The sequence below is a fragment of the Bombyx mori genome, chromosome 11 (genome assembly GCF_030269925.1).
Source record: "Bombyx mori chromosome 11, ASM3026992v2".
Lineage (NCBI taxonomy): Eukaryota > Metazoa > Arthropoda > Insecta > Lepidoptera > Bombycidae > Bombyx > Bombyx mori.
In genome coordinates, this window is record NC_085117.1 from 8,228,124 (window position 1) to 8,243,812 (window position 15,689).

A 15,689-nucleotide genomic window follows, 5' to 3' on the forward strand; every position below is an offset into this window, starting at 1 on the left:
GTCGTAATCGATGAGTTCGGTGAATCGATTTAAAGAAAAATTTGGCTCAATCGTTCTATTTCAACTCTGGACGATTCACTGAGGTATGCTTTAATAATTTTTTTTTTTTTTTTTACCTGTGCTGATAGCCTTGAGATGCTATTCCAGCTTCGCCCTAACGTTTGTAGGTGAGCTCGCGGGGCTCAACCGGAGAGTTGCTAACACTGACCCTAGCAAGAGCAGTGCTTCGCAGAATCTACCACCGGATCGGAAGCGCGACCCACTGAGAAGATCCGGCGAGAAACTCAGTGGGCTTACATTATAACAACGTGGTACAAGTAAAGTAGATACTGAAAATTATATTTCTTTTTCTTTCATTCTTGTAATTACTGTTCAGGATACAAAGTCAATAATAAATGTCATCACAATAAAGGTGAAAGTAATGAAATTGTTTTTCCGTCGTTAGTCTTTGATTTCGTTATCCAGTATTGGCAATTATCAAGTTAATTGAACGTGTTGAAGATGATGAAAATTAATTTGAACTATTTTGAACGTAGACATCAAAATGTTAACGGAGTGTTAAAAATAAAAAAAAGTCATTGTTACATATATAAAATTTATTAATTTATCTTCTAAACAATATGTTACAATCTGCATATCCAAGATATAACAATTTTACAGGTGCCATCATTTAGTAGCCATAACGAAAAGTGTATTCAACGAATAATTGGATAATTGTGAACATTCCTCGCTTGTTAAGTTCATGCTTAAATTTTTTATGCAAATAATGTGTCAGTCACTTAAAATAATTATTTTCCGTGAATATTAATTTCTTACTTAAACTTATAATGTAATAATTAATATGGCATTGAATTCATATTTGACTTAAACTAGTATTATTTACATTAAATTAGACAAAATACTAAATAAAGTTTAATTTATTAACATAACAGCAATATTTGGATGAAACATTTTCCATACCTTCTTTTCAGAGAAGAAAATATAAAAGATTCATTTATTCAAATTTCCACATGAGATTAAAGTTCGATAATAATTCGTATATAAAGCATTTATATAATTATTCAGAAAAACAATTTTTCAATAGCAAAGAAAATTACCTAAACTTGATAAATCAAAAAATAGAATGCTTATCACTTCCAACACTAAGAAACTACCTTCGAACTGAAAGATTTTATTTTAAATAAAATTATTATACATTTTCTTTCTTTCAATTTTTTTTTAATTTGTGTACATATGTACGTAGCTTTGAACGTTTACCGACATCATTCAAAGGGTACAAGTCGATTGTTTTGTGCGTTTAATATTATACTCGTTCAAAATACAATAAAGTGACTAAAATGTTATTTTAAAAAGAAATAGAATTCTACTGCGTAGTTTCTAACCGAAATCAACAAATCAACAGATTTTGGTGTTTGTGAAATAATGATTAAGTTGTATTTTTTTAAATTAAGGCAATGAGTCGTTTGTTGTGATTGTTGTTATATTATATTCACATTCGCCTCCCAATTTCAATGTATCATAAGAATATCCTCAAAACAAAAGTCGATTCCATTTTTCAGTACCTACTCAGCTTGCTTTCTCTATCAGAGTAGCCTTTTGCACTTTCCCTGTCCGAATATTTGCCATTGTACCTATTGTGTCCATTCTGCCGGTACTGCTTCTCGCTGGCATTGTAATGTATTTCCGACGGCCCTATTGTTTTAGACCAATGGTGGGTCCAGTGGAAGTCATCCGGGTATCGAGGATAGGGGTTCTCTCGGCACAAAACTACGCAGTACACGAGACTTCCCACTAGAGTTATGAAGCCGAATATCAAGAAGACTATACCCAAGATCCTGAAAATGAAAAGTAAATTTATGTTAATGCGAAGAACCAATTTTCGGGAGTAGGTAAACGAATTCTGGCTAAGCTAATTTCTAATTGGAAAGTATTCGAAACGTCAACAAAAATATTTTTAAATTTATAAACAATTAAAAAATGTATTAAAAATTAACTAAACAATAAATAAAATAAAAGGCGAAACGAAATTGAAAAATAATAATTTTTAATTATTTATTGACCGTAAAGATATGTAATCTCGAAGTAAAGACATTAGGTGAGGAATATTTAAATTAATTTAAAACTGTTCTAATGTCTATGGAATTGTAAAGGCTTCACAAAGGTAACATTTAAAAAAATTAACACGTAATGTCCCGACTGCTTTAGTATTATTGAAACTTTACGCACATTATTGTTATTTTCACATTACGAAAATATATTTAGGCGACGCCATTCTCAATTGAATATTCGTGGTTCTCAGTAATAGCTAAGTGCTTATTCCGTTGCATATTTTGAAGGGAGAGAAAGAATAAGTGATTTTTAATGTATCTTCATTGTTGTGGCGACAAGGTACAAATCGTCCTAGTTTTGGCTAAACTGTGTCAAATGGAAATCATTTGTTGCTAACGGAAATTAAAAAGTGTCATCATAACACATACTACATCTATACTAATATTATAAAGAGGAAAGATTTGTTTGTTTGTTTGTTTCGAATAGGCTCCGAAACTACTGGACCGATTTGAAAAATTCTTTTTCCATTAGAAGCCGACATTGTCCCTGATGAACATAGGCTACTTTTTTTTTATTTTTTTTTATTTTCATGTGTGTATGGTTTCATGTGTGTTTTAATGTTTCCGAAGCGAAGCGAGGGCGGGTCGCTAGTGTAATGATAAAAAGAAGTCGATTTCTACTGTTTTGTAGACTTAAACTAGTTGGTTTGAGGTTGGCAGCCAAATTTGTTATGATGTCGGAATGATAGATGGTATCTCGTCAGCTCCGTGCCTATGGTATGTAGGGTACAGGTAAGGACAACAGCTGTCTTAAATGGGGCCAAGTTGAAATAGTGTTCAACTGTAAGCAGCAAATTAGAAAACAAACAAACAAAACTAACGTAGCAAGAGTTATATGATATGAGATTAGCAATTGTAAACAGACTGAATCGTGCTGAGTTGAAAAGTTTAACATAGTAAATTTTGGCGTTATTTTTTAAATTACACCACTTCGTACGGCAACTCTAAAACAATCTGTAAGCTTAGTGCGAGTTTTTTAACGTTCTCGATTTCGTAAAAGTTAACTCAGATTTTTGTTTGCCGCCAGGGGCGGCAAACTCGCACTAACCACACTGACAACAATAGGACATCAGTGTACGTTCGACATAGCTAAGTTTCGCTCACCTTTTCTTTTTTTTTTCCTACCTAAGCTGATAGCCTTGAGAGGCTATACCAGCGTAGCCTTAACTAGTAGGTGAGCTCATGGGGCTCAAATCTGATGATGTTGCTAACTCGAACCCTAGCAAGAGTCGTGCTTCGCAGAATCTACCACCGGATCGGAAACGCGACCCACTGAGAAGATCCGGCGAGAAACTCAGTGGGCTGTGTCTGAGGGTTAATTTACTCGTCGTGCCCTTCGTCGCAAGCGACGGGTTCGACAAGAACGATGACCGGTGCTTGAGTTACCTAAAAGCACCGTTAGTGGATCGGGAGGATTCGAAATGACGTGTGTTTCACTCACCAAACAAACAGCGGCTCGAAGAACTGGAGCACGATAACGAAGCCCAGTGTGACAAGGATGAGCCCCAGGTTGAGGAGCAGCATCAGACAGCACATGCCCTTCACGTTCGGACAGAACGGGTTCGGCGCTGCCATCGCGTCTACTTTCACTCCTGCCTGAGAATTCCATAAATATTGTTTAAATAGTAAATAAAATCTTTTCAAGGCTAACTTAGTCTATACTTAATATAATAAAGAGGAAAGATTTGTTTGTTTGTTTGTATTGAATAGGCTCCGAAACTACTGAACCGATTTGAAAAATTCTTTCACTGTTTGGAAGTTACACTATTCCCGAAAGACAAAGACTATTTTTGAAAAAAATTAGGGATCCTTACTAGAACTTTAATAATGTAACCCAAAGTGTAAAAAAATACCTAAAATATTCTTTACATCGCGTGCGCTGCGAAAACTATTGATGATAGAATAAAATAACTTACTACGACTTTGTAGAACACATTATTATTTACAAAAAGTGTCGCGACAGAATATGTCTAACTATTATAGTTATGCCGCAACAAGTGTTCTTTTGCGGAGCCGGAGCGGGCCGCTTGTTCACCCGTAAAGGCAACAGAAAAAGCTACATTTTATATAATATTTTTATATTGTACGATAAAAGTTTTCTGTATATTATCTATAGGGTAATTGCTTTATTTTAGTTTTGACTTTGAGAAATTTAAAAATACATACAACTTGTTAATATTTTAGGGTTTGAATAAAATATACATCACACTTATTACCTTCCTAGAAACTTTGGATCTGTGTGTAGACGCGACAGATGGCGCTACGGCGCTGCGGTAGGAATAAACGCTGCGAGGAGCACGGGACTGCCGACTGAAAGTAGGAAGTTCAATTTTATTAAAAGTTTTATTTTATTTTAGAATTCATTAATTAAAGAATAACCATGGACTAATCTTGTCTCCAAACTGGGATTTCCTGTACTATGCGTTTTTTTCCCTACCTATGCTGATAGCCTTGAGAGGCTATTTCAGCTTCACCCTAACGTGTGTACGTGAGCTCACGGGGCTCAAACCGGAGTGTTGCTAACACTGACCCTAGCAAGAGCAGTGCTTCGCAAAATCTATCACTGGATCAGAAACACGACTTAAAGAAGATCCGACGGGAAATTCGGTGGGCTGTGTCTATGGGGCTGTACTATGGGAATCAGAGAATAAATTTATAGAGAATTATATACGATTTATATATTTTAAATACCCTAACGAGAGTATTCTCGAAATGGGAATCAGGGCCCTGAAACTGCGATACTTAAAGAAAAATATTTTTTTGTATGGAACCAGCGACATCTTGTAGCGAATGCCCCTAAACTTATATGTTAAACACAGAGATAAAAAAATAATAAATTATACAAGTCTTTATTTGTTACAGACAAATTGATAAAATTTTATCAATTTGTGGTTTCTGAAAATTTACAAAATCCTTCATTAAAAATAAAATATAGGATAGGTAATATGTTATTGCCATCTACAGGGGCAATGGGAAACAAATCGAAGCGAAGCCAGCTAGGGACCGACGCCCGTAAATATTTTTGTTGTGTGCTTGAGTTGCTTAACTATAACTGTAACGTGCTCAACCGAAGTAAAATAATTAATCCTCGCACGTTAAGCGGAGCCCTAAAGTGTCGAACAACGCCGTGCAACCGACGCCTGCGCAGGATTCGTAAAAATACAGAGGGTCGAAAAAAAATAATTGAATAACGCGCACGCGCCGGTCGCTGCACAAAATTATTAATTTAATTTAAATCTTCTTACCTTGTTGTACCTATAAGAGTTGTAACGATAAAATATATGATTAACATTAAATAACTAATTTACGTGTGATGGGAATTGAACCTACGGCTCTCAGCACAGCAGCCGAGGGCTTTAACTAATTCTTCGCGGAGTCAAACGAGAATTAAGTTTTTTTTAGAATTAACACTTATTTGGAGTGTCTTATGACACACAACTTAATAAATAATTTCAGTTAAAAAATATGTGTAGATAATTTTTCTTGTAAACTGAATTTCAGGATGAAATCTTTAATAAAATTCGGTCAAAGCCAAGCCGAAATCGTCGAATTTGTTATTATTATGTGTGGTCATTGAGTCAGGTCAGTCTTTAAATAAATTGAAGTACCTACTTAAGTCATTCATCCAATCGTGTATTAAGCTCAACACTTGTCAAAACTGACGTAACTTCGAGTGACATTAACGTGATAACTGCTTCAGTCACGAGCACATAAAACCGAGTGTATACGAGAGAAAATATAGGTTTTGATCGTCATTTTTATTTCTTTCACTGACCCGTGTTCGATGTTGGAGTAATTCATTATGTATATGCTAATTTCATTTTCATTTTAAACATTTTCAGCCTAGAATTTTGTCGAAAAACAATAGAATAGTTTTATTTAAACGGGCTAAGGAAGATTATGAATCTAGTGAATATGTCTCATAATGTCTCCACCTATTTGAAACCACTTTTATTGGCGGTGATGCCATTAAAAGTTCTATTTGTTTCTTATTTATCAAGTACTTTTAATGCCAAATAGAACTGGCTTTTAAATTAGCCACTTCTGAACGGCTTTGTAGCATTGTCTTTGCCGCAATAGATAACAATATTTTTAATAAGCAATGATAAATTAACCTCTATTTCGTTACGTGAGTGCCCACTTTTTTTAATTAGGCTACTGCTAATTATTTAAAAAAAAACAGAGCGAAGTATTTTTGATAGATTTAGTACAGAGTATACGACAAAGAAGTAAGTATACGTCTAAGAAACTATTGTAAGTAAAGAAGGGTATGAAAATAGTATAAAAACATAGAGTGTAGAAGAGACATTTTTGATTTGAAAAAAAAACTATTCAAACTGTGGTTAATGCAGCTACAGTGTAAATTGCCAAGGATAACATTATTTATCAATTCAGCTCACATAAGTCACAGAGTATGATATAGTGTTAGTTAATTATTTGTTTTCATTTAAAAGGTAGTGTTGTACATTATCGGCGATTAGGCTTTTTTAGTTTCACCGTAAAATATTTTTATATGCATTTTTAGAAACTATTTTAATAGACAAATGAAATATCTAAATCGTGTAACCCAGCGATTTAAAGAACGTTTTTATTTACGTTCGAGATTGTTTATGAATGTCAAATTTAATACAGTACACACACGTGTTTGAAGAACTTAGAACATTTAACACACAAAAGTTGAAAAACGACAAACGGTCGTGCCTCGGGTTTTGGATCACGTGTGTCACGACATCACGATTAGCTTGCAATCGTCAAGGTTAAGTTTGCTTAAGTATCATGTTTGGATTTCGCGACTAAGGTTAATGTAATTTTATAAAGATAAAACACCTTCATGTTTGACGAGGTATAGTGGGATACCGTGTAACAGATCCGTGGGTTCATGATTTGCCTCAATACAGACCAGTAATGGGCAGACCCGCATTCATCAACCCGCTGAGCTTCTCGCCGGGTCTTCTCAGCGGGTCGTGATTCCGATCTGGTAGTAGATTCATTCGCGAAGCAGTTGCTCTTGAGTTGTTAGGTCTCTTTCGGAGGCGCTCGCTAAGCTGTTAGCAAATCCCACCCCTCTTGGCTGAGCCTTTGCTCGCCCACCTGTTCTGGTGAAACTGGAAAGGTTTGTTTGTTTGAACGCGCTAATCTCAGGAACTACTGGTCCGATTCGAAAAATTCTTTCAGTGTTAGATAGCCCATTTATTGAGGAAGGCTATAGGCTATATAGCATCACGTTAAGACCAATGCAAGGGGAGCACCAATAAATAATGTTTCAAAATAGGGGTTTGAATAGCTCCTTAACATTCTATAATTCAAAAATATTTTCACTTTCTACGTAAATGAAGTGTTAGCGTTATGCCAAAGTAATTATTCCACGCAGATGGAGTAGCGGGCAAAAGCTTGTGCAATCATAAAAAAAGCCCACATTCAGCGAAAACGCGTCACCTTCAACAGGTCGTTTGTCCAGCTTGTAGGAGGTCTACCCACGCCGCGTCTTCAGGCTTACATCGTTTACGATCGTCACTTGAAACCTTTTTGGCTCCAGCGGCATTTTATGATATAGTCGTAGTGCCCTACCCAATTTTAGGTCGAACAAACTTATTGAAATCCTAAACAATGCATATTTTAATGTGTCAGTTTAGGCATATAGCAATTTTTGGAACGAAGTTCCTTATGGGACGCTGCGGAGGGGTACCCTAACCGGGAAAAAACGTCCGTAACGTAAGATTTTTATTATTTATCTTAGAATGATGGCTATACAGTGTCTAAAGTATAGTCTACGTGATGACGGTTATTATTATTCATATAAATAGCTGTTTCTTTGTATATTATTATTATATATTTTTTATTAATCATTGTGAATAAAATAAAGCTGATAACTTTGTAAAGTAGTTTTTTCTTATTTTTATCAATAAAAAAATCATAATAAAAAATGTATACCCGAATAATTATTTTCTTTATACCTCGAATAGAACTTAAAATTTATATTTTTAAAATAAGGAACTTCGTTCCTATCCGGTGTCCCAAGACACCACACATCTTTTTATAATTTAACGTGTTATTTTTAGAACGGTATACTAATAAATCTAATGATCACAGTCGATCATTATAGATACTAGTAGTCAAGTACAAGTGAATTATAGATTGAATATGTTACTGATAATATTATTAAGGATATGAAAACAAATCCCGCAACGAAACGCAAAACGCGCAGTGCTAAGCTCCGCATCAACGTACGAAAACCATCCGGTATCATCCTGTCGCACTGACTAATTGTTATTCCGTTGATCCGATTCGAAATAATTAGTGTATCTATTAAACAGTCGTGACGACGAAAATTTAGTCTGGTCGCGATCCGGTCCGATCCGAAGCAAGGTCGTGTGTAACGCCTCTTACATAATAATTCGTCTAGCCATTACGGTCAAATTAATTAGACGAAATCGTCATGTAATTGCTATTGTTCAGATTTAACTTAATTTAAGCACAAACGTACCTACAATTCAAAGTTTTTGATGTGAAACATCTATAGCCGCACGTAAAACCGATTTCTGGCGTGGCAACGCATGCCGTGGCGACGCGTCGCCATGCGCAATCGACTGTACGATTCTCTCCCACTCGATCCAGCGTTAAGCCATCTCTCTCGCTATACTGAGCTCGGATACCTATAGTGTATACTCCGTAGTGTATACAGTGTTGTTTACTACAGTACACATAACCTGTGTTTTACTTGAAAACAAATTATTTTTTCGTAATATTTTATTTTATTATTATGACATATTCTGTTCTTTTCTGCATATTACTATTACAAAATAATGTCGATGCTTCACATCTGCCAGGCGTCCCGTGACGGCTCACATTTTTTTTTAGGTGAAATTACCATTTGTTTTTGTTAATATTTCTATGTATGTATGTATATTTTAATTGTTAGGGAAAATAAACAATGAAAAACCGTATTGAACGCATTCAAAGATACAGTTACTGTACGATCGTGTACAAGTTCTTTCAGCGGTCGGACAATATATCAAAAGAGAATAATCTCGACGTTAGAGACAAGATATGATCTCAAAAAACAAACTACATTAAATTACGAATTATATCAGGTATCATGTACCATAGTATCAAAGTTATCAGATTGAATCATGAGATTTATTTTCAAAATAATTTATCTTAAAATTAACGTCTAGAGATCGAGGCCCTAAGACAAATATTTAAAATAACTACACACGAATACCCGTAAAACTATTTTTGTGAGAAGCAGATCCGGTATAATGGTCCAGAATCGAGAGATTAGGTTTGGAATTAAATTGTTTTTTTCTTTTTTTCTTAGATGGGTGGATGAGCTCACAGCCCACCCGGTGTTAAGTGGTATACTGGAGCCCATATACATCTACAACGTAAATGCGCTACCCACCTTGAGATATAAGTTCTAAGGTCTCAAGTATAGTTACAGCGGCTGCCCCCATCCAGCAAACCGAAACGCATTACTGCTTCACGGCAGAAATAGACAGGGTGGTGGTACCTACCCGTGACCTCACAAGAGGTCCTAACGCCAGTTATTACGCAAATTATATTATAATTTTTGCGGGTTTGGTTTTTATTACACGATTATTATTTTATTATTATGTCTTGTGGGAGGTCTACCCACGCTATTCAAAGAACCTTACTAAAATAAAACTTTTTATTTTGATACGGTACCTACGAAGCAAGGCCTTAAGTCCTTTATTTCTGTTAGCTTCAAAACCAAAGTCCCCCAGATTTCATCATGCGAAAATACATCCGTCGCCTCTCAAAAAGCGACTTAAACAAACTTTCAATAATTCAACAACGTATCACAAAAATAAATAGTCACAAAAAATATAATAGTAATAACGAAGGCGGTCGCGGTAGGTATAAAACTTTCTCTTGGTTTATTTATCACTCTTCCAAATAAATGTTTCAATTAAGTAAGAGTCACGCTGGCATCTTCAGAACGACGGATTAAGCCTTCCAAGGATTGCTTTAACGAGGCCCGTGCTCTTTGTGTGGCGAACAAACACTTTTATGTCCGATGTCAAAATACAATCTGAACAGCATAAAAAGCCTATTCGAAATCCTTTAAGTATTTTCTTGGCTGTTTACGCACTGTGAACGCGGTTGAAGATTTACAATTTGAAGTCGTGTTATTTTTTGTTGTACTAATAAAAAAGAACTCAGCCAGTTTCGAATACTCCTGTCAAATAAACAAGATAAATTCATTTTAAATAGTCTCATAGAACACAATGTACATTTTTCCGGTACCAGTAGATGTGACTTATTGAAAATAAGAAGCTTGAATCGATGTGTCAAGCGCAAAAAATATTAAAATTTATATCTAATATATAAAATTCTCGTGTCACAATGTTCGTTCCCATACTCCTCCGAAACCGCTTGACCGATTCTCATGACATTTTTTATGCATATTCAGTAAGCCTGAGAATCGGCTACTATCTATTTTTCATACCCCTAAGTGATTAGGGTTGTCCACCCCTAACATATTTTTTTTTATTTGGACTTTTTTTGTTGTTATAATTAGGTATTATGTGGTTGAATAAGGTTTTGTTATTTTTATTATATATTCCCTCAACGTTCACAGCGCTACATGCCTCTTTCACTCATCTACCACATCCTTACAAACTTACAATAAGTTAGTTTTTTTTTCTACACTAGAAATTCCCTAGAAATCTTATATATGGCCAAACAATGTTTGCCGGGTCAGCTAGTCACTTTATATAAATGCGCTCATATCATGTAATAGATACAAAATTTTTCAAGTAAAATGTAAGTAATACGTGTTTGTACAATGATCAAAAGTAATACGTGTCCACTATCAACTTCCACGATGACCGGATAAATTCAGTCAAAATTGCAGAATTTGGGTTATCACTCGTGGTAAGGGTGTGTTGAGAATACACAGTTAAGCTGCTTCCAGACTACGCTATGCTATAGTGTCAGTATAGCAGCGTATACTTAGCCAATAATATATAGTACAGTACAGCGTAAACGTGTCCTTAGCAATGTATGGTGTGCGATATTGTTGTGCTATGAGCTATACACAGTATACAGTGTATGCTATTATATTATAGTGTAGTCTGAAAGCAGCTTTAGGTTGTTTTTTGGTTGGATGGGTGGACGAGCTCAAGGCTCACCTGGTGTTAAGTGGTTATCGGAGCCCATAGACATAAACGTAACGTAAATGCCACCTCTCATCTTGAGACATGTGTTCAAGGGTCTCACTTTTAATAGTACTACGGCTGGCCAGCCCTTCAATCCTTAAGCTGGAAATTGATAAGATGCTGATATTAGAGCTTCGGCTGTGTCTATTCCCATCTTCCCTTAATCTTACCTTGTGGGCTTTAGAAAACTACAAGCTCTTTGGAGGCTAGGATAAACTACAATTTGAACTTCGATCTCAAGTCTACGGTGATCTCTCAAAAACAAGTTGTATCGTGAGTTCGTATACTGGTCCTAGCAACAATAATATAGGTAGTGTTTAAAATCTAAAAAAACACGCTTATATGGCTAACCGAACTAACAATTTAAACCTTTTTTTATTCTGTTGAAACTGGTCGGGGTATTAGACAAAGGTTTAAAATTAGTGCATTGTCATTGGCTCTTGATGCGTGTGAAAATTTTCAATTTAATCGGACCTCTTGAAGTCTGTGGAAATTACGTTCATCCATTACATACATACAGGTATACCCAGCTAATAAAAGCGTGTTAAAAATTAACTATAGAAATAGAGTATTTTAAAGTTTAAATTCAATTGGCTACAAGTCAAACGTTTATAACACGAATTAAAACACAACTCTACAAGCATTTATTGTCCTGTGTGATTTAAAGAGAAGCATCCTTAGATAATCTGGGAGCAGGGATTTAGAAAAAAAAACGGTAAAGGTACAAATTGGAAACAGACTGACTATCAATTTTTTTAATTTAATTGAAATGCATTCCAAAGCATCGTAACTCAGTAACTCTCAGTTTAACCGATAAAGCTGTTTCCATTTCCAAAATATAAGCGACTTTTTGTAATTTTGGGAGAAAAAAAAATCTAAAACACCTCGATTGAGTCACGTAATTGCGGTCCAAACGAAGTGTCGGCTGCTTCAAAGGAGACAATACGGTCATGCTTCTGAATTGAGCTACCAAATAGTTTTTAATACCTTAAGCATTGAAAATTACCTTTAATGGATAATGGGTTCCTTTACTTTTTATGGCAGATGGATGAACGAGCTCACAGTCCCCATCTGGTGTGAAGTGGTTACTTCGAGACTTGAGATTTGTCTATTTACTAAATACGGCTATTTTTGTTCACGGCGGAAATAGGCAGGGTGGTGGTTGTACCTACCCGTGCAAGCTCAAACAAACCGCCTTACTACCAGTGATAGGTAACGTATTTTTTGGCGTGTTCGATTTTTACTGCGCAGTGTAATCCTTCATCGTGGAAGCCATTCGTGAGGAAGAATTAATTTGCGATTCCGATTTGGTGGTAGGTTCAGCAGTTATTATCGTTTCTCAGGCTGAGCCCCGTGAGCCAACGAATCAAGGCGAACCCAGAATAGCACCTCGAGGCTACCAGCAGAGAGGTAGACAAAAAAGCACGTACTAGCTCAAAACAATAGACCGTACAATAATAGACGTGGTGTACAGATCTGTGTGCTTAGAGCAAGCTTTTTAATGTTCTTGATAGCTTTTTTTTTATTACCTGTGCTGATAGCGTTGATAGGCTATTTCAGCTTTGTCCTAACGTTTGTAGGTGAGCTCACGGGGCTCAAACCGGAGAGTTGCTAACACTGACCCTAGCAAGAGAGGGCTTCGCAGAATCTACCACCGGATCGGAAACGCGACCTACTGAGAAGATCCGGCGAGAAACTCAGTGGGCTGTGTCTGTGGGTTAATTGGCTCGTCGAGCCCTTTGTCGCAAGCGACGGGTTCGACGAGGACGGTGACCGGTGCTTGTGGTGCCTAAAAGCACCGTTAATGGATCAAGAGGATCCATAATGACGTGCTTTGGGCAACGTCGACGGTTAACCATTCGGTCTACTGGGTCGGGTATGTAGTTTCCAGCGGCCACGATGAGAGGGTTCTCATGTCGTGCCGTCTTCTCAAAATGGCGCTGCGATGCCGACTGTAGATGCTCTCGATAGCGTAAAAGTTAACTCAAATTTGTATGCAGTTGGAACAGCGTACCTAGCGGCGAACGTAGGCAAAAGTTTCAACTCCATAAAAACTTGAGTTAACTTTTACGCTATCGAGAACGTTAAAAAACTCGCTCTAAGCAAGCACGCTGTATTGAAATAAAAAACAAATTAATGGATTTCTATCAAGTAGTACATCAAAGAACGCGTCGTGCTTACGTTATTAAAAGTTAATTAAACAGTTACAAATATAGATTAGGTACCATAAATCAGAAGGTACACTGCAAATACTATAATTAGAAACAACATTGTAAGCGCAATAAAATGTTGAACAAGACAATGCAAACTCGCAAACTGATAATAGACTGGACGTAGCTACTTCGCCTCGATCACACTACTGTTAGTCTTTATTTTATTACTCTGCGTTGTGTATGTACTTAGGTCTCTTTGTATTACGATTACTAAGAACAAGGAAGTACCTAAGTATATATTTATTTCTCTGGGATAATTTACTAGTGGTAGGACCTCTTGGGAGTCCGCACGGGTAGGTACCACCACCCTGTCTATTTCTGCCGTGAAGCAGTAATGCGTTCGGTTTGAAGGGTGGGGCAGCCTTTGTAACTATACTGAGACCTTAGAACTTATATCTCAAGGTGGGTGGCGCATTTACGTTGTAGATGTCTATGGGCTCCAGTAACCACTTAACACCAGGTGGGCTGTGAGCTCGTCCACCCATTTGAGCAATTTTTTTATTTATTTAAAACTTAGTCGAAAATGCCATTAACGAATCGAAGTTTTGTATAAAAGTGTCTGATAAAATACAGTTTTGATTACGTATTTTATAATTTACAAAGCAATTATTTTTTTCTATATTTTTTTTTATGAATGTGTTATTACCGGTGGCCTTCCCAGTGTCACCAGGACAGGTGGGCGAGCAAAGGCTCAGCCAGGAGGGGTGGAACAACTGCTCGAGAGTTTCTATGGTTTGGTCGCTTTAGTTGAATATTAATCTATTAATAAATAGCCATGGCCATCAGCAATAAATTGGGCACAGTCAAGTTTTTGCCTACTACTTAAGGCTCAAATTTTGTTATGTTTTTTCTTTTGTAATAATGTTTTAAAAAATGTTCTTTTCGGGCCGTTAACATTGGCTTTGTTCAGGTGCGACTTAAGCCATTCCATATTCGAATCAGGCGACGGGGCATCGCGAAGCCGACGTCGCCAGAAACATGTCTTGTCGGTTCCCCCGGATCCACTCTCGGTGCTTTTAGGTTCTTCAAGGACCGCTCAGCGTCCTTGTCGATTATTACGAAGACTCGACAAGCGAACTAACCGATAGACACAGTGTACAGTAAGGAACGAAATAAGTCTGATCTTCACTTTCTTCTTCTTCACCGGTTCACCTTCCTTCCACTGCCTCGCGCTCCCTGGGCTCAGCGTCGTTTCCGGAGGTGGGACCGTCTGTCCCTTGACTGGTACACGATGAACAATTGTCGCTGGTTCTAATGGTTACGCGTGACTTGCGTTGGATAATTTTTGTTGTTTGTAATAAAGAATGTCTGCCACGGAACGCGTGTGCTAAGTTACTATACGACGGCGATCTCTCCTGTAGGCTTGGAGGGGTTGCTCAGCAAGCTTCTGGTTGGCTAGTCGGCCGTCTACAGGCGAGATCGAACCTTACTGCACCTAGGTTAAGACTTGTGTTGTCTTGAAGATGTATTGCCTAATACTCGATCCTATTCAAAATTTAGAAACACAAAAAATCTGTTTCAGTACGAAACACACAGTCCACTGAGTTTCTCGCGGGATCTTCTCAGTGGGTCGCAAAACCGACGCGGTGGTAGATTCTGCGAAGCACTGCTTTTTTACTAGGGCTGGGGTTAGCAAATTCTCTCACGTTGATCCTGTGAGCTCACCTACTCGTCCGCGTGTAGCTGGAATAACCTTTTAGGCTACCAGAGAATTGGCAAATGAAAAAAAAAACTCGCCAGCAATTCAGCTGTATGCTGTTCTACTCATGACGATGATAATGATTAATACTCGCTACGTGTGCTCATTTTTAGCAGTGCATTATAGAGTACTGAATGCATTTACAGTACAACGGTGCATCTATTTGTGTATTACAATGTAATTTTCCATTAAACTATTCGTTCAATGCACGCGGCTTAGATCTATTAGTGGGCTGTGCAGACTAGCGTTTTAGATTTTAATTTCGAATGATATACCACTATTAGATACTAGACTTTTTTACGACTTAAAATTCATCAAAAGCGAAACGTCTTATATTATTCGATTACTTAGGAAATTATATTTGTTTTATTACGAAATTTGAGAAAGTTATTAATGTTGTTATTTATTTTTTATTTACGATCTTTCTTTAATTTTTTCTTTAATGATTTTTAATGCTTGTATTAACTTTTGTCGTGTAACCGAAACA

At 36.7% G+C, this 15,689-nt stretch overlaps 1 protein-coding gene across 2 annotated transcripts in view; it reads right to left on the reverse strand.

Annotated features, from left to right (window-relative positions):
• Positions 1-581: 581 nt before the first annotated feature.
• The window catches only part of LOC101743327 (uncharacterized), a 134,292-nt gene continuing 119,184 nt past the window's right edge, over positions 582-15,689 (reverse strand). For both annotated transcript variants that reach the window (XM_004931546.5, XM_038013715.2), the window contains exons 5-7: positions 4,325-4,418; positions 3,550-3,704; positions 582-1,835 (exon numbers count right to left, since the gene is read on the reverse strand). In XM_004931546.5, the coding sequence (XP_004931603.3) occupies positions 1,556-1,835; positions 3,550-3,704; positions 4,325-4,418 (529 nt within the window). In that variant the 3' untranslated portion in view covers positions 582-1,555. The remainder of the gene's footprint in view (positions 1,836-3,549; positions 3,705-4,324; positions 4,419-15,689) is intronic.